Source organism: Seriola dumerili, unplaced genomic scaffold (assembly GCF_002260705.1).
Source record: "Seriola dumerili isolate Sdu_G_001 unplaced genomic scaffold, Sdu_1.0 BDQW01000457.1, whole genome shotgun sequence".
In the NCBI taxonomy this organism is placed as follows: Eukaryota; Metazoa; Chordata; class Actinopteri; order Carangiformes; family Carangidae; genus Seriola; species Seriola dumerili.
This window is the reverse complement of record NW_019174712.1, coordinates 190,062-215,295: the sequence shown is the minus strand read 5'-3', so window position 1 is coordinate 215,295 and position 25,234 is coordinate 190,062. Positions and strand designations below refer to the sequence as shown.

The 25,234-nt window shown below is 46.1% G+C and overlaps 2 protein-coding genes and 1 pseudogene across 3 annotated transcripts; 2 read left to right on the top strand and 1 right to left on the bottom strand.

Moving 5' to 3' along the window:
- The first annotated feature begins 3,012 nt into the window (after positions 1 to 3,012).
- Positions 3,013 to 8,014, top strand: LOC111234774 (high affinity cGMP-specific 3',5'-cyclic phosphodiesterase 9A-like). Its single transcript, XM_022762961.1, has 14 exons — positions 3,013 to 3,100; positions 3,757 to 3,906; positions 4,001 to 4,040; positions 4,121 to 4,288; positions 4,501 to 4,644; positions 4,977 to 5,036; positions 5,121 to 5,298; positions 5,545 to 5,667; positions 5,767 to 5,859; positions 6,292 to 6,359; positions 6,438 to 6,540; positions 6,977 to 7,081; positions 7,559 to 7,705; positions 7,922 to 8,014. Exons 1-14 carry the CDS (start codon positions 3,013 to 3,015, stop codon positions 8,012 to 8,014), a joined length of 1,560 nt encoding a protein of 519 aa, XP_022618682.1.
- A 707-nt stretch (positions 8,015 to 8,721) lies between these two features.
- LOC111234754 (H(+)/Cl(-) exchange transporter 4) lies at positions 8,722 to 16,035 on the bottom strand. 2 transcript variants are annotated; one of them, XM_022762942.1, is made up of 13 exons: positions 15,873 to 16,035; positions 15,670 to 15,747; positions 14,932 to 15,086; positions 14,602 to 14,701; positions 14,196 to 14,383; positions 13,571 to 13,693; positions 13,268 to 13,474; positions 13,063 to 13,143; positions 12,436 to 12,981; positions 12,139 to 12,325; positions 11,609 to 12,007; positions 11,299 to 11,515; positions 8,722 to 11,220 (listed from the first exon to the last, which is right to left on the bottom strand). In XM_022762942.1, the coding sequence occupies exons 3-13, from the start codon at positions 15,055 to 15,057 to the stop codon at positions 11,130 to 11,132; spliced, it is 2,265 nt and encodes a 754-aa protein (XP_022618663.1). In that variant the 5' UTR covers positions 15,058 to 15,086; positions 15,670 to 15,747; positions 15,873 to 16,035; the 3' UTR covers positions 8,722 to 11,129. The 2 variants fall into 2 exon arrangements, with proteins under 2 accessions (XP_022618663.1, XP_022618662.1); XM_022762941.1 differs by lacking the exon at positions 15,670 to 15,747.
- Positions 16,036 to 17,665: 1,630 nt separating this feature from the next.
- LOC111234772 lies at positions 17,666 to 23,757 on the top strand (annotated as a pseudogene).
- Positions 23,758 to 25,234: the final 1,477 nt, after the last annotated feature.

Genomic DNA, 25,234 nt, shown 5'->3' with positions numbered 1-25,234 from the left:
TCCAGGTCCAGGTGCAGGTCCAGGTCCAGGTCCAGGTCCAGGTCCAGGTCCAGGTCCAGGTCCAGCAGAGTGTGGTGTGTCTCTAACCCTAACACACACAGAGCTTTGAGTGTGAATAATGATGGAGCAGTGATGTGAGTCATGGACAGTTAGAGATCCTCATCTCACCTCTGAGCTCTGGTCTGGCTCTCATGTTCCCCACACAGAGTGGTTTTAGAGGGAGGGGCTCCCTCCTCTCTGTCCTCACACTGATCCATGCTGCTGAGTTCACATCCACATCAGCTCACACACACTTTCTACCTTCATGTGGAGAGAAACACACATCATTCATCTGCACATCAACTCAAATGTACATCATTTCTCCAGCTGCTCCTCCACTGATTGGCTCTTCTTCTCTGTTTCATATCAGTGTGAGACGTTACGTTTTACCTGAAACTGTTTCCGCAACATCAGTCACATGAAAGAAGCACTTTGATTAAGTTTGTGTTAATCATTAGTTATTAATAAGATATTAATCATAAAAATGAGTAAACAGTTGAACAGTAGCAGCTGCTGCGACACATGACACCAGACGTGCTGCATCAGAGGGGTGATATATAATATATAATATATATATCATATTGGTGATATAATATATATATATATAATAAATATACAAGTGATTTTACCAACCCACCCTCCTTTGTGGAACAAAGACACCTTCATGTTCCGGGTCTTATGTTTCGCACATTAGTTAATATTTTATTTCCTGAACGTGGGGCCTGTAAATTCGGGTGTTCGTGTTTCGTCGTTCAATAAATGGATCTGAAAATGATCTCAACGTTGTCGTTACCGTTATGTTTGTGGTGAGGACTCCGTCATCCACTTGATCTTTAACACGATATATTTACAGAAATCGTTCTTGGTGTGAACGGCCCTTAAAAGTGAAACTAAAGTTGAAGCAGGAAATACCCAGAGAGGAAGAAGACAGAACTAAAGAGCTACATCTGTTCAACAGCTGTTCAGTGGAATGAATATTGATAATCAGTGATCATAAGGCTGTTACAGTAAATAAAGCCTTAAATCAACAAAGTGTAGAGCTGTCTGGCTTCAAACAAGCTAATGCATCGACTAATACAAACTCAGATTATACAGCAGGTAACTGACCATGAGAACAACGAAGAGAAACTCGCTGTTAAACCATCAAACTAAGCAGACTTACCTTGATTCAGTCCACAGTCTGTTTAACTAGAGTAACACATCAAGTCTGTCCGCGCTCACGGTCTCCTGCAGGGACACGACTCCTGTTGTCGTTTCAAGCTTCCACTTCACTGTGTGGACACTAGTGTACTGCCCCCCAGTGGTCACTGCTGTCAACTGGCATCAGGGTATCAGGGATAGGGACAGTCAGAGAGTGACAGGAAGAAAGGGGAGAGAGAGGGGACGACACGCGGTAAGAGCCGCCAGGTGAGAGAGTCATGTTGTTCTTTGTAACGTGAGTATTTACTCCCTCAGTGGTCACACCGTGTGACACTTCAACACTATGACACTGATATGTGTCCAACAGGATTCACACTTATTATTAGGATCAATGTGTACTAATCAGTATTGATGATGTCATGAGTCACATGAGGACTGGTAATATAATATTCCATCTTCTTTGCCAAACCAACCAAACCCTTTTCTCCTCGAACTAAATTCTCTTATGAAATCAATTGGTTTAATAAACACATTATTTTATATAATTTTTATTTTATTTTAAAATCTTTTTACATTTACATTCATTGTATTTTAGACTGTTGTTCTTGTCTCACTTAAGTTACAATTCTAAGTGCTGTTGTATTACCTGACTTAATGTATATGTTTAGTTTCTGTTCATGGTTTCACATGAACACACTGTAAAAAATGACAACCACAGGATGCACTGTAAAATATCCAAGGTGATGGTCAGGAAATTCACTCTTAAAAAATGATTCCAAAAGGTGAATACTAAAACCTCCACTGTAAAAATGACGAGCAGAAGAAGCGCTATAAAAATTAATAATAATAATAATGATCCGATTTAGGAGAAATGCACTGGTAAAAATTACTGATGTAATGTAAATAAGACAAGGTCAAAACCTAGTTTATACCTGGACCACTTATGGTCAATTTATTTTCTGTTATGTGTATTTTATTTTGTTATTCGTTGTGTTATTTCTATATTTATTTAGACGTCTGACTAAATGACGGCACACATCAGTTAAAGACAAACACTGTGTTGTGATTTCAGATACATGTTCTTGTAAAATGATGTTTTGAGGCTTCAGTTCCTGGAGTTTGTGAATTTAGAAGTTCAGTGTCCAAAGTAAAGTCCAACACCCAAAGAAAACACTGAGACAGACACAGAAAGACTTGGAGCCTTTTTGTCTTTCCTCCAGACTCTCAGTAACAAGCACCTCCGACTTTAAATCAACAACCTGTCCTCACCATGAAGTAGCTGGTCCTGCTCCAGCTCGGGGGACTTCTCCCCGTCCAGGATGAGCTCTGTGACCTCCTGGCCCACCTGGAGCCTCTTCCCCATGTCGTTGTGCATCACCTGCTCCAGTAAATACTCCATGCTCACCTCCTCCTCCATGACTTCCAGCTGGCCTCTCTCCTCACGCTTCGGCCCGACAGTTTTCCTGTGATGGAAAATACTTCATCTGGGATTTGATGAAACATGTTACAACAAATGAGCTCAACAGAACTTGAAACTATTCAGGTTTAGTTAATACTGTCCTTTAATGGGTCAAATTTCAGGCAGATTTTCAATTGATGAAATTATGTAGACCCAAATAAAACTGAGTAAATCCAGGGCTTCTGGGGGCTGTGGGGGTTTGGAGACCCTGAGCAGTTGCCCACTTTCCCTGGTTGGTAATTCAGTCTTGAATGCATGAGTGGGCGGGGCCTCTGTCAGATGCAGGTGCCCCCTTTCCACATTCAAGGTGCACGTCAGTGTCAAGAGCTCTCATTTTCACTTGTGGAGCAGGTCATGCTTCACCTGTCTCTGGGATGACAACAAAAATCATTCATTTCACGGTGAACGGGAGACGGGAGCAGGCGGAGTTTAGAGCCGACTGCTCTGCTGCAGATGTCAGAGGTAAGAGACGGCTGATGGTTTTATATTTATCATCATAATGTCAATGTTTAAAACTGTGTGACAGCTGCTATTTCATGCAAACGTTCAGTTTAATCACAGGTGAATGTGTCAGAGAAGGAGTGATATGTGCAGCACAGCATGTATGAAACATGATTTCTGATGGTCGTGAACATCCTGAGGCTTCTCTGTGAGGACCTGACCTCCATGTGGCTTTGACAGGTCCTCAGCTTTAAGCTCTTTGTCCTCTTGAGACAGTGATGAATAAACATCATGTGACAACTGGACCTCGCCTCCTTGTCTGGGGCCCTCGACCTGTACATTTTTCCAACTGCTAATTACAACAGAGTGAGTGTGAAAACAGGTTTGATGGAGGGGACAATGTAAGTGATGAAGCCTTGGACTGTCAATATTCATCATGTGGTTTTCAACATGTACAATAAGTTCAAACAACCACAGCTGGTACCAGTCGACCCGGTGCCGAGCTGCAGCCAGCTGCCCAGACTAACCTGCACTAACCTGAACTAACCTGAACTAACCTGCACTAACCTGAACTAACCTGAACTAACCTGCACTAACCTGAACTAACCTGCACTAACCTGAACTACCCTGCACTAACCTGAACTAACCTGCACTAACCTGAACTATGTGTGAGACAGATCTGTTCCGGGCGGCGGCGGAGGCGGGGCCTCACCACATCCTGAAGATGTACAACAGTAACGGCAGCGTGGTGAACATCTCCCCCCGGCTGGAGGCCAACAGCGAGGGATCGTACTACCGGCTGGAGGTGGTGGCGTCAGACCTGCAGAGTGAGGAGGATCTGCAGCTCTTAAAACCCTCAGATTCATCTTTTCAAAATGTTTGGTTCAATGTAGGTTCAACTGTAAACTTGTGTTTCTGCAGGTGTGGCGATGCCACCGGAGCTGGACGACATGGAGTACAGGTGAGTGCGTCCTGAAAGGTGACTTCCTGAAGCGTCCGGGTGCGAAGGACTCACTGCTGGTTCCCTGTCTCCGCCTTCAGGCTGCATCATCTGGAGAGCAAAGTCATGGAGGACGCGGGGAAGTCTCCGGACATCATCTGCGAGCTCAAGAGCCACGTGGAGTCGTTCAAGAGGAAGCTGGAGGTTGGTCAGCCACACGAACACAGACGATCACAGCAGGTTTCTATCACAGCTTCTTCTCCAAACACGTAGAAACAACTGGGTTCAAACTGCCACAGCTGCAGGACAAACATTTGTTTCTGACTCTGTTGGGAGTCAATTTCAAACCCACACAAGCAAAACAATAGAAACTGGTTCTAAGCTCAGTGACACTTCCTGTGGCTGCTTCACAACAAAAGCCTCCAAGGAAACAATGACAGAAACATATGACAGTAAATAAATAAGACTTCTCCCCCGTCAGAGTGTGGGAGCACCTGAGCTGGATGGGTCTGTTCAAGGACGACGGCGACCAGCAGCTCTCCAAGTTCTCCCCGAAACCCAAAACGTCTCAGCTGAGCGTGCAGGAGGAACGCCAACAAGTCCGCAGGAAGTTCCTCAACATGAGGTGACCTCGCCGTCCGGTTTCACCGCTGCTGTTACTGCTGATTCCTCTCAGCCAGGAAACTCATCTTTGTATATTTGAGTGAAAACATGATGCTCTTCTTCTGTGAAATTGGAATCCTGCTCATTTGGAGGCTTATTAATTAATGCATGAAGTAACTGAGTCATTAATGATCTTTGAAGCGTTAACTGATCACATGAAGTCAGGAATTCATGATACATCATCATGAGTGTCACCTCAGAAACTTTCTGCTCGTCAGATCTTCATCAGGTCAAGTTCATGTTTTACCTGATAAAAGTTTTTTAGAACTTACAACTTTGTCTTTTCCATCACAGCTCGCTGCAGGTGACAGAGGAAGTGAGAGAGCATCTGAAAACTCCCATTTTTGACAACTGGTGAGAACAAACACAGATAAACACACACACACACACACACACACACACACACTCCTCTCACACCTGTGTGCGGGGTCGTTTCAGGCAGTGGGAGGAGGCGGAGATGCTGGTGCTGCTCCAGGTGATGTACATGGACCTGGACTTCCTGACGGCGTTCCACATCGAGCTGGAGGTGCTGCAGAACTTCCTGTTTGAGGTTTACTGCCACTACAACAACATCCCCTTCCACAACTTCCAGCACTGCTTCTGCGTCACCCAGATGGTACGAGCTGGTAAAAATAAGGTCATGTATATATGAAAAAATGCAGCTCCAACATTTAGGATTGATTTGAATTTCTGCCGACACACAGGTGATGTCTTTATATCTGTGAAAAGCCAATTCAGGTTGATAATATCAGTTCATCTACCTCTCATCAAATATAATCTTCATTTAATATCATTAGCTTTGTATTTGATTGTTGCACCACGACTTTAATGATGAGGAAGCAGCTGTTCTGTCTGTCTGCAGATGTACGGGCTGATTTGGCTCACGGACCTCAGGAATAAATTAGGAAGAATCGACCTGTTCGTCATGTTGACCTCGGCTCTGTGCCACGACCTCGACCACCCCGGCTACAACAACGTGTACCAGGTCCCCTCACCGCCGCTCTGCTTGGTTTCATCAGCTGTTGCTCTGATAATATCACGGTGTGTGTTTAAAACAGACGTGTACGTTTCTTTTCCCGCGCAGATCAACGCTCAGACTGACTTGGCTCTTCGCTACAACGACATTTCACCCCTGGAAAACCACCACTGCGCCGTCGCCTTTGGCATCCTGTCCAAGGTACAGAACACACGCTGCATCAGAGGACTGGGGAAAGAGATAATAATAAGCTGATCTGAAAAAGTGGCAGCACAAATCTACTGATTTTACCACAATCTGAATTATGAATTTACAACTCCATTTCCCTTCAGATTAGAAACACAGAATCAGACTTTCCTTTTAGATTTGACACTGAAGCTCATTCAATCTTTTCCTCTTGTCCTGTGTTTTATTACGAAGCGTTGATCCGTCAGAAGATATATTTGTGGTTTTAAGAACAAAAAACCAGCTCGTTTTTAAAGCTCAGTGTCTGAATACAGGCTGTTTGCATTTGTCTGGACACTTTCACAGTATTAATATCGAACCTAGACCTGATCTATAATCAAACTACACATGCACATCTACCTTTAGACTGGAGGAGCTTTAAGATGCTGTAACACTGTTTTCCTGCAGCCGGAGTGCAACATCCTTAAAAACCTGACCTGCGAGCAGTACAAACACATCCGAGGAGGAATGATCAAGTAAGACTAGAGCTGCAGCATCGCTCACTGTGTCCATGGTGAGACTGTGTTGTTCTACATCTAAATACATGTTTTCAGATGTATTCTGGCCACCGACATGGCGAGGCACAACGAGATCCTCAACAAGTTCAAAGTCCTTCAGCCGGTGTTCGACTTCACCAACAAGGAGCACAAGGAAGTGGTAAAGACTCATTTCTGGGCTTTTTAGTTTTAGTCTTCAGGTCAGTTTAATTTCTAGAAAAGCGTTTAACTCTGCTTTTTTTATTTATTATTTATTTATATGTTTTTTCAGGATATTTCAATGTACAAATTGATAAAGCTATTCTGAAAATAAAAGATGTTCAAGATTAAAACAAATGGCAATCAGAAGTCAAAAATGAAAGGAACTAAATAATACAACAATAAGATAAATGTGGAAAATAAAAAAAGAGAAGTAATTCTGCAGTAAATGAAGGAGTCGCCCCTTTAAATGCTTCTAAACAACAAAAAGCTGAGAGGTTTTCAATTTCATTCAAGTTAAACCTTTTGAAGTTCCAGCTCTTACTTTGAAAGGGACCATATATCAACAGGACAAAAAGTTCTTACCTGTGACTCTGACTCTGCGTCCTCGTTTCCAGCTGATGAAGATCATGGTGAAGGTGAGCGACATCTCCAACGAGGCGAGGCCGATGGCGGTGGCCGAGCCGTGGCTGGACTGTCTGCTGCAGGAGTTCTTCAACCAGGTTTTTACTCTCACTTCACAGATCAATAGACAGGAAGTGACAGGAAACAGCTGCGACCAGCACGAGGGAGCGAGTGGTTATTAAGGAGCTTATCAAAGAAACAGAGAGGAACACATTCAGGTGTCACTGAAACAAAGAGCTGGATTTCAAAATAAAACATCCTGTAGAAAAATATCTGGATGAAGCTGATAAAGAAACAGAAACGTGTTAAAACTTCAAAAGCAGAAATCATTCAAACAAAAACCATAACTCATGGACATTAGAATTAAAATGGATAAATCCAAGAGCTCACAACTGAACATTTTCCAAAAGAAAAAGAAAAAGGGACCAAACATCCAAATACACCGACAGCTCTGCTCCTGTGGTTTATTTCCCGAGGGCTAATAACTGAGTGAAATACATCAGAAATGAAAATACATCAGGCATTTGAAGGATAAAGGGTTGATGGATGCGTCTGCCTTCGTTCTTGTGCCTCAGAGCGACACAGAGAAGCTCAAGGGGCTTCCGGTGACTCCGTTCATGGACCGAGACAAAGTGTCCAAACCGTCCTCTCAGACCAGCTTCATCCGATTCGTCCTGCTGCCGCTCTTCAGCGAGCTCACCAAGCTCTTCCCCTGTCTGGAGGTGAACTGTCACTGCGCTCACACACTGAACCGATGCTCCCAGAATCAGTATGTACACCTCAGACGCACCTCACTGTTACTGAGACCTCCCTTAGAAATGTGTATTTTATTACAATCCAGCAGGTAGGTGCAGGTGAATCAAACAGAAACAACAGAACAATAAAAGAATTCAAATTAGTCACCGACTCTTTTAACATATTGTCGCCTTGTTGTGCAGCAACACATCCTGGAGCCGGTGAGGAGAGCCCTGAAGTATTATTCTGACATGGAGAGAGCCAGCAAAGCTGAGGAGGGGACCACTAAACCATGAGGAGCAGGAGGAGGAGGAGGAGCAGGAGGAGGAGGAGGAGGAGGAGGAGGAGAGAGGAGCAGGAGGAGGAGGAAGAGCAGCAGGAGGAGGAGAGAGGAGCAGGAGGAGCAGGAGCAGCAGCAGGAGGAGGAGGAGTCCCGTGTTCAGCATCTTCTGCAGCAGCGTGTTAGAGCTCCGCCCACACCTGATCTGTCCTTCGTAGGGAGCTTTGCTTAGTTTCTACATGTATGTGACACATTAGATAAAGATGAAGACCATGAGTTTAAATAAAGTGTTGATTGTTAGAATATTTGTGTTTTATGAATAAAAATTATTTCACTACTTTAAGTTTTAAGTTTGTAAATGGTTGATATGTGAGCAGTTAAGAGAAGGGGGCACCATGTGATCTGATTCTACTGTTTCCATGTTTCTCATGTTGGTTTATTTTAAGTATAAATTAATTATCTATGTGGTTTATCTCGACTGATGAAACAAAGTCATGATGTTAAACAGCTCCATCTAGTGGACAATTCAAGTTGTTTCAGTTTTCTGTTCCAGGATAAGTCGCAGATATTCTGTATTTTCTCGTCAATAAATCCCATAAAAAAGATGAAAATGCGTGTTTCCTCCGCACTGAGCAGCTGCTCACATGATTGACAGCATCAATGAGAAAACACAAAGTAAACTCTGTACACATCAAAAGAAAAGAAAAAGAAACTGAAGCGTCTTTATTCACCATCTGCAGATGAAGTGAAAGGTTTATTTTCCAGTCATTTCACTTACAAAAACAAAAGTGCAAATGTGTGTTTTCTGTTCCAGCAATGAGTCTGATCAATATTTTAGAGTTCAACATAAAAAAAGAAGCAGAGCTCAACATTAGTGTTTCAGACAAAATGACAAAATCAAATTAAATTAAAATGCTCACAATAAATCTTCAATATATACACAGTTATTTTTTCCAGTACATTCTCTTGGCATTTAAAAAACAAAACATTGATCATTTGCTGTTTCTATAATTCCCTCCACGTTTCCAGTTTTGATGAAGAGTTAGCAGCTGGAGCTCCGACCGGCCGAGGTTATTTTTCACACAACGAATATTACGACACAGGAAGTGACCGAGCGGATAAAACACTGAAGGAGCACGACTCGAAAACTAACGTTTGTTTTTCTCTTTTTTCTTTATGTCGTTTGTGAATGTACAGAAATATTAGACACTTTAAACCTTCTTAGTAATTTTCCTTCACTGTAAAAATCCACCTGCAGCCGCTGCTCCTTAATGCAGAGTCACAAGCAGCAGAGCTACAGCCAGTTCTTTATGTGACAGCAGCTTATAATAAACAACTTCATTAGTGGGTCTGAAACCCTCGTTTAAAAAGGCCCCAACACACGAGGGATTTTGTGCAACTGTGAAACATTTATCTGTGAATCAAACCTCCACAGATTTTAATTTAGACATTCGGAGACTGAGACGTTAAAATCCTGAGACAAAGCTCATTGATCTGCTCGTCTCTGTGGCGCTGACTGAGCTGAGCGACTACAGCGACAACAACAGTGTCACAGCGTCACGTACAGATTCTATTTGCTGCTTCTTCTCTCCAGGTTTAAAGTCTGTAAATGTGACAGTGTGGAAGTTACATGTTTAATCTTATTCAAGGTGATCTAAAGTCTGTACGTCTGTAATGAGCCAATACATCTGATCGATGAATTAGAAATGTTCTCAGTCAAACCTTCAGTGTGTGGAGGCCGTCGGGTTTCAGGATGAGAATCACTGACCTCAGTGTTTGTGCAGAATCAGAATAAACCGAGTCACATTTTAAGGCTTTTTAAACCTTTTCACATCATTAAATGAACAAAGATACTAAAACTAACAGAACTGACAAGAACCGTTTCTGATCTGACAGTGAAAGCATCGTTTAGTGTTTGTGGCGTCAGGTCACAGCAGCAGGAACATGTTGTACGGAGCCACTGATGCGTTAACATTGATACAGGCAGCATTAATATAAATATGGCAGCAACACATAACACAAAGTGCAACAGTCCCAAACTCAGGTACAGAGAGTTTATACAGTTATATGAGAATTCAGTGGTTTGTTAAACCTCACAACTGGTCCCATTAATATTATCATAATTATTTTTTACAGTACCATTTTATCATTAAACCGCACGTCTCATCTCCAGAGCAGATTTAAAGATTTAGTGTGATGTTTAATAAACTGATGAAAAGTGATTTTTCTAACGCTGATATCAACATCCATCATCGTCCAGTGAACTGTCAACGAGTTTGTAGCTGTAAACTCAGGCCCTCAGTGTTCTGCCTGTGAACGTGTGTGGCTTCAGTTTCATGCTTATCTTTGACAGGATGACAACATCAGATCTCAGAGCACTAATGGCTTCACAGTATCGTAAGGAGTAAAACTGAAGGCACAAACTTTCTGATCCGGAGTTTAGAGGCAGAAAACTGAATATTCAAACTTTGGTCACAGAATTTACAGGCACAAACTTACAAGGGCGACAACAGGGCTGAGAGGAAGTGAGTGAGGAGACCTTGAGAAATATTCCATAGAACAACATGTGAGAACTGAGTCGTCGCTCAACTAAAAGAGCTTCAGGTCATAGTTTCTCCAGAGCAACATTGGCATCATGTATATAAGTGTAAAGAGAGAGAGATGATAATTAACAAATTCATTTTCTTAAATTTTCCAGGTGCAACAACCCTGTGATTGTTCTCTGTCGCTGCCGTCTTCAGTCTTTTCCTGTTTAAACCTTTGATTTGAATTATCAGCGCGAGATGATCGAGTGAGAGACGGATGATAATCGTTTTATTTGCAGCTGAAACTGAAGAACCTAAAGCTGAAATCAGCTGCGACTCCCTGAGCTCTGAACACAGGCTCGACTCTCTGACGGCAACGTCGTCTTTTCACTTGGTGACATTAAAGAAAGAGGAGAGGTTTTTTTTTTTTCTTTTCTTTTCAGTCTGCGAAAACGTTTACCTTTTCAAAATAAAAGCGTAGTGCTACCTTTGAACTGAAAAGACGTGGAGCGGTGGTTTGTGGGACTTGCCTGTCGGGAGGTGGGAGGGACTCTCAGGTTGCAGTACAGTGTTACAGCGCTGGGCGGAGCGGACTCGTCTCTGCTGCTAATTGAACATGATGGACTCTGGATCCTGGTTCATCATCTGAGCCATGTGGCGCAGGACGTCCTTCTTGGTGATGATGCCCAGGAGGCGCCTGCAGAGACACAGAGAGGGACGTGAGCTTGTCTGCTTCCTGAACACGGCTGTGTTACAGCAGCTGGACACTTCTTACCCGCTCCTGGTGACCAGACACTGGCGGAGGCCCAGCTTGCGGAAAATGTCCACCACCGTCTCCATGGGCGTGTGGTCGGTGACGGTGAAGGGGCTGAGGTTCAGGATGCGTCGCAGCTTCAGCGGCTGCGGGTTGCTGGCCGGCAGCTGCGGCGCGTCCTCGGTGAAGTAGACGACCGAGCTGCTCACCACGCCGTCCTGCTTCTGACGGGCGTTTTCTGTTTGTGGGAAAAACAGAGAGAGGTCAGTTTTTTATCTCTCTGCCTTTATCATCAGTTAGAATCCAACATTTAAACAAACTAGCGTCTTACTGATGGCGAGGGTGAGATCCCGGCGCTGAACGAAGCCGATGAGCCTCTCCGACTCTCTGGACACAACCACGGGGAAGCCGTTATAATCTGTGTCTTTGATCAGCGTCTCCACGTCCTCCACCGTGGTGCTGTCCTGGGTGAGGACGGCCAGGGGGGGGTCGTTCCTGCGGGGCCGCATCACGTCGGTGGCCAGGGTGCGGTGGGTGAACTCGTCCCTGATGTCCAGGTAGGGGTAGCCGTTGAGCTGGATGTGCGACTCGTATATTCCCTCCTTCCCGAAGGCGTCGGCCACCCACTTGCTGGTGACGGCGGCGGCCATGAGGGGGACGATGTACTCCAACCCGCCAGTGAGCTCGAACATGATGACCACCAGGGAGACGGTCATCCTGGTCACCCCGCCTGGACGGACACAACCACAACTGCTTTAGTCGATTAATCAATTCATTGATTAGATTTGTTTCTAGAACAAACCAATCAGATCTGCTGCTTTTCTTCTTCATGCAGCTAAAAGCAGAGCTGAGACCTCTCACCCAGACAGGCGGCAGCTCCCACCATGGCGTAGAGTCCGGGCGTGACGCAGTCTGCGCCGGGCCGGCACCAGTTCTTGAAGATGATCCAGTCGTGGTGGTGATACGCCATCTGCTCCACGGCGATCCCGACGATCCGCCCGGCGATCGCTCCGACTGCCATGCTGGGAATGAAGAGACCTGACGGGATCTGGACAGGAAACAGAGAAGCACAGGCGGGTCCGGATCTGGTTTCACTTTAACTCTGCGGCCTGAAAGAAGAAAATCAGATTTCTATTTCATCATCTTCCTCGTACCGACCTTCATGCCGAAAGTGAAGATGGTGATGACGATCTTGAAGATGAGAGCGAGGGCGAGCTGCCACAGGGCGTTGTAGACCCCGGGCCCCGCCGGGCGGTCCGGGATGTCGTCCACTGGCCGACTCATGTTGGGGTTATTAACATAATCGCAGAGCTGCGACGACTCCAACGCGCCGCAGTCGTTGAAGAGCTCAGAGATGAGCTCGCTGGTGCTGCGGCGGGTGTACGGGTTGGGGAACGCCAGCACGGCGGTGATCCCCGTCACGGCGATGACCTCCAGGACCGGGTACTTCCCCAGCTGGGTGGTCTTCCTCCGCCGGCACCAGGCGATGTTGGCCCGGATAAAGAGGGTCCCCCAGAGGCCGCCAAACACGCCCAGCAGGATGAAGGGGACCAGCTCGGCCATGTACCACGGCGTATGGTACTCGACGTAGAACAGCACCAGCCGGCTGTTGCCAAACGGGTTGATGGAGCGCAGCGTGAAGGCGGCAACCAGAGCGGCGAAGAACGAGCGCCACAGAGTCTTCAGAGGGAAATAATAACTGACCTGCAAGAGAGACGAGGGACGAGTGATCATCAGGAGACATGGAGTCATGACCGACGCACCGTGTCACACGTTATAACAAACCTCCTCCAGGCTGAACAGAACTCCTCCGATCGGCGCCCCAAACGCCACCGACACTCCAGCTGCTGCAGCAGCCGACAACACCTGCAGGACACACCAACACAGAGAACTAAGAATAAAAATCATGTTAAAATGACGTCGTTATAATGATGTTGTTAGGTTTTAATGAGCGGCTGAAGTCACCGAACGCAGACCAGCGACAGCGTACCTCTCGCCGCTTGCCCTCGTTCTTGCTGTACTTGGAGAAGAGACTGCAGAAGAGGTTTCCGCAGCAGCAGGCCACGTGGACCAGAGGACCCTCCTTCCCCAGGCTGAGACCGGACGACACCGCCAGCACCAGGGTGACCGTCTTGATCAGCAGCGTCCATTTCCCCAGGTAGCCCCGGATGATGAAGCCGCTGAGGATCGTCTTGATCTGCACAAAACCACAGATTATAATCACAATAACTGCCTGCTACAGACCTGCTGGATCCCTGTGAGGTGCTGCACTGTAGTTTCTACAGCATCTCACCTCTGGGATTCCTGAGCCACAGGCGTACGGAGCGAAGACTCGCACCAGTGACACCGCCAGGAAGGAAAACAGAAGCGCCCACAGAACGTACAGGAAGTAGTTCAACACGTAGGCTCCCGCTCCCTGAAGAAGTAAAGCCACAGAGAAGACGGTCAAATATTACAGTCACGAAAACATGCTATTATCATTGTTAGTGAATCATTCATCTTCACTTTTCAAGAACTTACTGAGCAAATGTTTCACACTCTCAAATTAAATGGAGAACACCACCATGTGAAACATGAAGTTTACAACATCTACAACTTCCTCTTCAACACATGAATAAAGCTACAAATGTGTATAAGAGACTTTATATTATTTCCAGATAAAATAACAAAATTATTTCTCAATAAAACAGCTTTTATTAAAAGTACAGCTCCATGTTTTTTTCCCTACAATCATTAATGAGACTACTTGATGCTTTTAAGTTTTATTTACCAACGTGTTTTCATTTCAATGATCTGTGTTTTTAATTTCTCCGTAAAGCAACATTTGTATTTTTAAACGAGCTCAAACATTTTGACCCGTCTATGTTCTCAGTGAGATTTCCTGATGGTGTTTTATTTTGGCAAGAGCCCGGTCTGACCTCAGCGTGGCCCGTCATCAGCTCGGCCCACTTCTGCCACTGCGGACACTTGTCTCGGTCGTCGAACGTCGTCTCGTTGGACGTCCAGCAGCACTGCTCGTGGCTGTACCAGAAGGCCGACAGACAGACGCCTTCCTTCAGGTCGGTCATCCAGTCCACCGCCAGGTCGATCACTCCGGCCAGCGTACCTGAAGAGAGCAGGATGCGTCAGTGCACCTGAAGCCATAGCAAAGGGATGACTGTCCTGGTTCAAGACTGATTCATGCTCATGCTCAGACAGCAGTGGTTTCACTTCACATGGCTTTTCAAGGCCCTCCCCTGCTGTGAGTGTGACTCCATATAGAATAAAAGGGCTAATGAGTAAGTTCAGTTTGGGAAATGGTGACTGTCGTCTTCTGTGACTGACCTGAGAGCAGTCCAATGAGCAGCATCACCACCCATCCTGACCAGGCGTCCAGCAGACTCTTGATCAGCTCCCAGATGGACTCTTTACTCTTACTGGTGATCTGGTGAACAAACGTCAAGGGCACAGAAATGTTATTCATTCCCAGAGTTTGCACCAACTAGCAGCCAGGAGACTTTGTACTCTGATGAGTGAAAGACTTTTCTTCCAGATTAAGACACTTGCGTGAATCAACTTCACAGTGAGATGCTGAAGTGCTGTCCCTCAGAGGAAGGACATGACTAACACAGAGACAACAGAACTTAAAGATGTATAAAGGAAACCTGGTCGAACCTTGCGGTGTCGGTCTGTGTCTCTGGATTTCTCCCTGAGCCAGTCGATGGTGTGGAAGTCTTCATACGTGCCCACGTCAGGAAAAGGCTCGTCCAGGAAATCCATCAAGTTTCCAGTTCCGTTCATCTCTTCTGTGGGCGTGGCACTGCTGACACCTGGCAAAGGGCAGCACATCACATCATCGCCCTGGACTGTACAACTTCAGGAGAACAGTATAACCTAGTTTACAGCTGCACATGGTTTTACTACCGTGATTAAATGATGCTGTGGAGGAGAAGACTTATGTCACATTAAGACTACATTTCCCATCAGCCTCATATCCTTCTCTGCTCTCTGTGTGTTTGCTCTGCACACCTCCACCTCTCTGAAGAGGAAAACATGTTTGATGTGGTTTTTTCCATCAGTCCCCCTCCCACATCTAATGATGCAAGAAACTGGAAAAGCCAGGATGCAACAATTACTTTCATTGTTCATTAATATGACTAAGTTCATTGGTGAATCATTTATTCTATGAAATAAAAAAGATATAAGTGGTGCAAGGTTAAACTACTGTCTTTGAAGGTGTTTTTTTGTCCAACCAGCAGTTAAAACCAAAACAAATCAGTTTTAATTCATATAAATGACTGAAAATCTGCTCATTCCTACATTTAAGAGCGGGACCCTTTCAAGCTAATTCTGCAACATTTCTCATTACTTTTGGTTAAAAAAAAATGACGAAGAGTGAATGATTTCTCTTACTTGAATGCAATTACCAACGCACAACTCTCAGATGTGTTGATACTGGTGCTGACTGGGGTTTTATTCACACCAAAACAGCTACGAATACACAGATAAATAAATTAGCTGACTTACTGTTTACGTTAGCAGCCAAAGCTAGCCGTATCAGCCAGCATTAGCATCACCTGCTCTAGCTACGTTAGCTCGATAAAGTCATATTTTACCTTCGCCGACCTCCATGTTACAGCCGGTACTGCAGGTGGAAAACGTTTATTTTAATTTGATCAGTTATATAAAGTCGAGTGTTCCTGACATTTTACTGGTTAGAGAGGTTATTTAATATTTAGAGAGACAGCGTCAGAGACTGCTTAGCACAACACCGCTGCTCTAACCGTCAATCTCGCGATATGACACCAATCTCGCGTTGATTGCGTACCGGAGGCAAAGATCGTCTATTCCAAAGATGACTCACACAATAAGTAAATACAAATCTCCTTCTCCTGTTCTCTACAGCCTCCATAATGATCACACAGTTGAATCAACACCTCTTTAACACAAACTGAACATTATAACATTCATGGAGGAGGATTTAGTGCAGACTGTTGTATTATTATCGTATTATTAGTAGTTTTACTTCCTATTAAAACTCTAAGCAGCATCTTCTCTTGATTATCTAAAGAAATAGTCACTTCTACAAAAGATGAATGCTGTGACCACCACAAACATAATAATAATAATAATAATAATAATAATAGTAATAATTTATCCATCGTATCTAGTTTCGTGTTTAAAGAGGTGTTGATTCAACTGTGGTGATCATTATGGAGGCTTGTAGAGAACAGGAGAAGGAGATTTGTATTTACTTATTGTGTGAGTCATCTTTGGAATAGACGATCTTTGCTCCGGTACGCAATCAACGGCGAGATTGGTGTCATATCGCGAGATTGAGGTTAGAGCAGCGGTGTTGTGCTAAGCAGTCTCCTGACGCTGTCTCTCTAAATATAAATAACCCTCTCTAACCAGTAAAATGTCAGGAACACTCGACTTTATATAACTGATCAATTAAATAAACGTTTTCCACCTGCAGTACCGGTTGTACATGAGGTCGGCGAAGGTAATATGATTTTATCGAGCTTAACAGTAGCTGAGCAGGTGATGCTAATATGCTGGCTGATACGGCTAGCTTTGGCTGCTAACGTAAACAGCTAAGTACTAATTTATTTATCTGTGTATTCGTACTGTTTTGTGTGAATAAACCCCCAGTCAGCACCAGTATCAACAACATCTGAGAGTTGTGCGTTGGTAATTGCATTCAAGTAAGAGAAATCATTCACTCTTCGTCATTTTTTTTTTAACCAAAAGTAATGAAGAATGTTGCAGACTTAGCTTGAAAGGGTCCCGCTCTTAAATGTAGGAATGAGCAGATTTTCAGTCATTCTATATAATTAAGAAACTGATTTGTTTTGGTTTTAACTGCTGGTTGGACAAAAAAAACACTCAAAGACGTAGTTTAAACACCTTGCACACACTTATATCTTTTTTTATTTCATAGAATAACATGATTCACACATAGCTTAGATCATATTACATGCAACAATGAAAGTAATTGGGCATCCTGGCTTTTCCCACGTTTTCTCGTCAATCTTAGTAATGTGCACCCAGTGACTGGGCCGACTGATTGAAAATAGAAGACTCACATGCAAAACATTCTTTCCTTCTTCAGAGAGGTGGAGGTGTGCAGCCAAGAGCAATCAGCAACACACCGCTGACCACGCAGCACGAAGCATTAACTGTGAGGCTTGATGGGAAAATGTAGGTCTTAAATGTGACATATAGTCTTCTCTCTCCACAAGCCCATCATCTTTAATCCACGGTAGTATAAATCCATTGATGGTAAAACTTGAAACTCTAGGATCTGTTCTCTGAAGTTAGTACAGTCCAGGGCGGATAGATTGTGACTTGTCGCTGCCGCGTTTGCCCCGGTCGTCAGCAGTGCTCAACGGCCCACATGCAAGAGATGAACGGAACTGGAAACTTGATGATTTCCTGGACGAAGCTTTTCCTACGTGGGCACGTATGAAGACTTCCACACCATATCGACTGGCATCAGGAAGAAATTCCAGAGACACAGACCTGACAACCGAATTTTCGACCAGGTTTCTTATTATCCATCTGATTTAGTTCTGTGTCGTCTCCTGTGTTTCATCGTCCATTATGCATCTAGCCGCTCGCACTCTGCGCAGCAACACGTCCACTACACTAATCGTTTCGCCAATGCTCACTGTATTACACGCAGTGTCTTAGATCTGGAAGAAAAGTCTTTCACTCATCCAGAGTACAAAGTCTCCTGGCTGCCTAGTTGGGCAAACTCTGGGGAATGAATAGACATTTCTGCTGCCCTTGAACGTTTGTTCACCAGATCACCAGTATAGAGTAAAGAGTCCATCTGGGAGCTGATCAAGATCTGCTGGACGCCTGGTCAGGATGGGTTGGTGATGCTGCTCATTGGAACTGCTATCAGGTCAGTCAGCGAAGATCGACATCACCATTTCTCAAACTGAACTTTACTATTAGCCCTTTTATTCTATATGGAGTCACACTCACAGCAGGGGATGGGCCTCTGAAAAACCATGTGAAGTGAAACGCACTGCTGTCTGAAGCATGCGCATGAATCAGTCTTGAACCAGGACAGTTCATCCTTTGCTATGAGCTTCAGGTGCATCTGAGCATCCTGCTCTTTTCAGGTACGCATGGCCGGAGTGATCGACCTGGCGGTGGACTGGATGACCGACCTGAAAGGAAGGCGTCTGTCTGTCGCCTCTGGTACAGCCACGAGCAAGTGCTGCTGACGTCCAACGAGACGACGTTCCGAACGACGCGACGACAAAGTGTCCGAGTGGTCCAGAAGTGGGCCGAGCTGATTGACTGGGCCACGCCTGGATGGTCAGACCGGGCTTCTTGCAAAATCAAACACCAATCAGGAAATCTCACTGAGACATAGACGGGTCCAATGTTTGGCTCGTTTAAAAATGAGGCAAATGTTGCTTTAACGGAGTAAATTAAAAACACAGATCATTGAAATGAAAACATACGTTGGTAAATAAAACCTTAAAAGCATCAAGTAGTCTCATTAATGATTGCTAGGAGAAAAAAACAATGGAGTCTTGTACTTTTATAAGCTGTTTTATTGGAGAATAATTTTGTTATTTTATCTGGAAATAATATAAGTCTCCCCCCCCCCCCCCCCCCCCCCCCCTCCCCCCCCCCCTCCCCCCCCCCCCCCCCCCCCCCCCCCCCCCCCCCCCCCCCCCCCCCCCCCCCCCCCCCCCCCCCCCCCCCCCCCCCCCCCTCCCCCCCCCCCCCCTCCCCCCCCCCCCCCCCCCCCCCCCCCCCCCCCCCCCCCGCCCCCTCCCCCCCCCCCCCCCCCCCCCCCCCCCCCCCCCCCCCCCCCCCCCCCCTCCCCCCCCCCCCTCCCCCCCCCCCCCCCCCCCCCCCCCCCCCCCCCCCCCCCCCCCCCCCCTCCCCACCCCCCCCCCCCCCCCCCCCCCCCCCCCCCCCCCCCCCCCCCCCCCCCCCCCCCTCCCCCCCCCCCCCCCCCCCCCCCCCCCCCTCCCCCCCCCCCACCCCCCCCCCCCCCCCCCCCCCCCCCCCCCCCACCCGCCCCCCCCCGGCCCCCCCCCCCCCCCCCCCCCCCCCACCCCCCCCCCCCCCCCCCACCACCCCCCCCCCCCCCCTTATACACATTTTGTAGCTTTATTCACTGTGTTGAACGAGGAAGTTGTAGATGTTGTAAATTCAGTTTTCAACATGGTGTGTTCTCCATTTAATTGTTGAGAGTGTAAACATTTGCTCAGTAAGTTCTCTGAAAAGTAAGATGAATGATTCACTAACAATGATAATGACAGTTTTCGTGACTGTAATATTGACCGACGTCTTCTCTTGCTTTACTGTCTTTAGTGAGCGGGGAGCCTACGTTTGAACTACTTCCTGACTTCTGGGCGCTTCTGTTTCTTCCTGGCGTGCACTGTGCGAGTCTCGCTCCGTACGCCTGTGGCTCAGGAACCCAAAGGTGAGATGCTGTTAGAAACTACAGTGCACACCTAGCCCAGGATCCAGCAGGTCTGTGCAGCAGTTATTTGATTATAGACTTGGTTTTGTTGCAGAGATCAAAGACGATCCTCAGCGGCTTCATCATCCGGGCTACTGGATGGAATGACGCGCTGATCAGACGGTCACAGCCTGCTGCGGGTGTCCGTCTTCAGGCCTGGGAAGGAGGTCCGCTGATCCACGTGCCTGCTGCTCAGGAAACTTTTGCCAGTCTCTTCTCAAGTACAGCACGAAACGAGGGCAAGCGGCGAGAGGTTAACGCTGTCGCTGGTCTGCGTTCGGTGACTTCAGCCGCAATCATATAAACTAACAACATCATTATAACGACGTCATTTTAACATGATTTTTATTCTTAGTTCTCTGTGTTGGTGTGTCTGCAGTGTTGTCGGCTGCTGCAGCAGCTGGAGTGTCGGTGGCGTTTGGGCGCCGATGCGGAGGAGTTCTGTTCAGCCTGGAGGAGGTTTTGATTAACGTGTGACACCGGTGCGTCGGTCATGACTCCATGTCTCCTGATGATCCTCGTCCTCGTCTCTCTTGCGGTAGGTTATTATTTCCCTTGAGACTCTGGGCTCGTTCTTCGCCGCTCTGGTTGCCGCCTTCACGCTGCGCTCCATAACCCGTTTGCAACAGCCGGCTGGTCTGTTCTACGTTGAGACATACGCCGTGGTATCATGGCGAGCTGGTCCCTTCATCTGCTGGGCGTGTTTTGGCGCCTTGGGGGACCTCTTTATCCGGGCCAACATCGCCTGGTGCCGCGGAGGAAGACCACCAGCTGGGGAATGTACCCCGGTCCTGGAGGTCATCGCCGTGAGGGGATCACCGCCGTGCTGGCGTTCCCGCAACCGTACACCCGCCGCAACCAGCGAGCTCATCTCTGAGCTCTCAACGCGGCGGCGGGTTGAGGTCGTAGTCTCTGCGATTGTAAAAAACTGAGTCGGCCAGTGGACGACATCCCGATCCGCCCGGCGGGGCCGGGGTCTACAACGCCCTGTGGCAGCTCGCCCTCGCTCTCATCTTCAAGATCTGTCATACACCAATCTTCACTTTCGCATGAACGGTCGGTACGAGGAAGATGATGAAATAGAAATCTTGATTTTCTTCTTTCAGGCCGCAGAGTTAAAGTGAAACCAGATCCGGACCCGCTGTGCTTCTCTGTTTCCTGTCCAATCCCGGTCAGGCTCTTCATTCCAGCATGGCAGTCGGAGCGATCGCCGGCGATCGTCGGGATCGCCGTGGCAGATGGCGTATCACAACCACGACTGGTCATCTTCAAGAACTGGTGCCGGCCCGGCGCAGACTGCGTCACGCCCGGACTCTACGCCATGGTGGAGCTGCCGCTTGTCTGGGTGAGAGGTCTCAGCTTCTGCTTTAGCTGCATGAAGAAGAAAAGCAGCAGATCTGATTGGTTTGTTCTAGAAACAAATCTAATCAATGAAATTGATTAATCACTAAAGCAGTTGTGGTTGTGTCCGTCCAGGCGGGGTGACAGGATGACCGTCCTCCTGGTGGTCATCATGTTCGAGCTCACGCGGCGTTGGAGTACATCGTCCCCTCATGGCCGCCGCCGTCACCAGCAAGTGGGTGGCCGACGCCTTCGGGAAGGGGGAATTATACGAGTCGCACATTCCAGCTCAACGGCTACCCCACCTGGACATCGGGACGAGTTCACCCACCGACCCTGGCCACCGACGTGATGCGGCCCGCTCGCAGGAACGACCCCCTCTGGCCGTCCTCACCAGGACAGCACCACGGTGGAGGACGTGGAAGACGCTGATCAAAGCCACAGATTATAACGGCTTCCCCGTGGTTGTGTCCAGAGAGGTAGGAGGGCTCATCGGCTTCGTTCAGCGCCGGGATCTCCCCCTCAGCATCAGTAAGACGCTAGTTTTGTTTAAATGTTGGATTCTAACTGATGATAAAGGCAGAGAGATAAAAAAACTGACCTCTCTTGTTTTTTTCCACAAACAGAAAACGCCCGTCAGAAGCAGGACGGCGTGGTGAGCAGCTCGTCGTCTATCTTCACCGAGGACGCGCCGCAGCTCCGGCAGCAACCGCGCAGCCGCTGAAGCTGCGACGCATCCTGAACCTCAGCCCCTTCACCGTCACCGCACACGCCATGGAGACGGTGGTGGACATTTCCGCAAGCTGGCCTCCGGCAGTGGTCTGGTCACAGGAGCGGGTAAGAAGTTGTCCAGCTGCTGTAACACAGCCGTGTTCAGAGCAGACAAGCTCACGTCCCTCTCTGTGTCTCTGCATGCGTCTTCCTGGCATCATCACCAAAGAGGAACGTCCTGCGCCACATGGCTCAGATGATGAACAGGATCCAGAGTCCATCATTTCAATTAGCAGCAGAGACGAGTCGCGCTCCGCCCAGGCTGTAAGCTGTACTGCACCTGAGAGTCCTCCCACCTCCCGACAGGCAAGTCCCACAAACACGCTCCACGTCTTTTTCAGTTCAAAGGTAGCACTACGCTTTTATTTGAAAAGGTAAACGTTTTCGCAGACTGAAAAGAAAAGAAAAAAAAAAACACCTTCCTCTTTCTTAAATGTCACCAAAGTGAAAAGACGACGTTGCCGTCAGAGAGTCGAGCCTGTGTTCAGACGTCAGGGAGTGCAGCTGATTTCAGCTTTAGGTTCTTCAGTTTCAGCTGCAAATAAACGATTTCATCGTCTCTCACTCGATCTTCTCGCGCTGATAATTCAATATCAAAGGTTTAACAGGAAAAGAACTGAAGACGGCAGCGACAGAGAACAACTCACAGGTTGTTGCACCTGGAAAATGTTAAGAAAAATGAATTTGTTATTATCATTCGCTCTCTCTTTACACTTATATACATGATGCCAATGTTGCTCTGGAGAAACTATGACTGAAGCTCTTTTTAGTTGAGCGACGACTCAGTTCTCACATGTTGTCTCATTGGAATATTTCTCAAGGTCTCCCTACTCACTTCTCTCAGCCCTGTTGTCGCCCTTGTAAGTTTGTGCGCTGTAAATTCTGTGACCAAAGTTTGATAATTCAATTTTCTGCTCTAAACTCCGGATCAGAAAGTTTTGTGCCTTCAGTTTTACTCCTTACGATACTGTGAACCATTAGTGCTCTGAGATCTGATGTTGTCTATCCTGTCAAAGATAAGCATGAAACTGAAGCCACACAGTTCACAGGCAGAACCTGAGGGCCTGAGTTTACAGCTACAAATCGTTGACACTTCACTGGACGATGATGGATGTTTGATATCATGCGTTAGAAAAATCACTTTTCATCAGTTTATTAACTCATAACTAAATCTTTAAATCTGCTCTGGAGATGGACGTGCGGTTTAATGATAAAATGGTACTGTAAAAAATAATTATGATAATATTAAATGGGACCAGTTGTGAGGTTTAAACAAACACTGAATCTCAATATACTGTAAAAATACTCTCTGTACCTGAGTTTGGGACTGTTGCACTTTGTGTTATGTGTTGCTGCCATATTTATACTTAATGCTGCCTGTATCAATGTTAACGCATCAGTGCTGCCGTACAACATGTTCCTGCTCTTTGACCCTGCGCCACAAAACACTAAACGTCGTCTTTCACTGTCAGATCAGAAACGGTTTCTTGTCAGTTCTTGTTGATATTTAGTATCTTTTGTTCAATTTATGATGGTGAAAGTTTAAAAAGCCTTAAAATGTGACTCGGTTTTCTGATTCTGCACAATCTACTGAGTCAGTGATTCTCATCGAAACCCGACGCCTCCCACACATCTGAAGGTTTGACTGATGGGGGAACATTTCATAATTCATCGATCAGATTGTATTGGCATTACAGACGTAACAGACTTTTAGATCACTCGCACTGATACAGATTAAACATGTAACTTGCCCTACACTGTCACATTTACAGACTTTACTAGACCCTGGAGGGAAGAAGCAGCAAATAGAAATTGTACCGTGACGCTGTGACACTGTTGTTTTGTCGCTGTAGTCGCTCCTCAGTCAGCGCCACAGAGACGAGCAGTGATCAATGAGCTTGTCTCAGGATTTTAACGTCTCAGTCCTTCCGAATGTTCCCTAAATTAAAATCTGTGGAGGTTTTGATTCAAGATAAATGTTTCACAGTTTGCACAAAATCCCTCGTGTGTTGGGGCCTTTTTAAAACGAGGTTTCACGACGCCCTAATAAGTTGTTTATTATAAGCTGCTGTCCACATAAAAACTGGCTGTAGCTGCTGCTGCTTGTGACTCTGCCTATTTAAGGAGCAGCGGCTGGCAGAGTGGGGGTTTGTTGCAGTCGAGTGAAAAGGAAAATTACTAAGAAGGTTTAAAAGTGTCTTAATATTTCTGTACATTCACAAACGAATAAAGAAAAAGAGAAAACAACGTTAGTTTTTCCGAGTCGTGCTTCCACTTCAGTGTTTTTATCCGCTCGGTCACTTCCTGGTGTCGTAATATTCGTTGTGTGAAAAATCAACCTCGGCGTCGGAGACACTCACAGCTGCTAACGTGTTCATTCAAAACTGGAAACCGATGGAGGGAATTATAGAACACAAATGATCAAATGTTTTGTTTTTAAATTGCCCATTAGAATGTACTGGAAAAAATCAACTGTGTATACTATTGAAAAGATTTTTATTGTGAGCACTTTTAATTTAATTTTGGATTTTGTCATTTTGTCTGAAACACTAATGTTGAGTGCTTGCTTCTTTTTTTTATGTTGAACTCTAAAATATTGATCAGACTCCATTGCTGGAACAGAAACACACATTTGCACTTTTGTTTTTTGTCAAGTGAAAATGACTGGAAAATAAACCTTTCCACTTCATCTGCATGATGGTGAATAAAGACGCTTCAGTTTTTTTTCTTTTCTTTTGGAATGTGTACAGAGTTTAACTTTGTGTTTTTCTCATTGATGCTGTAAATCGTGAGCAAGCTGCTCAGTGCGGAGGAAACACGCATTTTCCAATCTTTTTTTAATGGATTTATTGAACGAGAAAATACAGAATATCTGCGACTTATCCTGGAACAGAAAACTGAAATCAACTTGAAATTTGTCCCAATAGGATGGAGCTGTTTAACATATGAACTTTGTTTCATCAGTCGAGATAAACCACAATAGATAATTTATTTTATTACTTAAAATAAACCAACATCGAGAAACATGGAAACAGTAGAATCAGTATCACATTGCGTGGCCCCCTTCTCTTAAACTGCTCACATATCACCATTTACAAAACTTAAAACCTTAAAGTAGTGAATAATTTTTATTCATCAAAACAGTCAATATTCTAAAATCAACACTTTATTTAAAATCATGGTCTTCAATCTATTATCTAAGTGTCCATACATTGTAGAACTCGCAAAGCTCCCTACGACAGGACAGATCAGGTGTGGGCGGAGCTCCGTAACACGCTGCTGCACGAGATGCTGAACACGGGGAACCCTCCTTCCTCACCTGCTCCTCTCTTCTCCTCACTGCTCTTTCCTCTCCTCCTGCTCCCT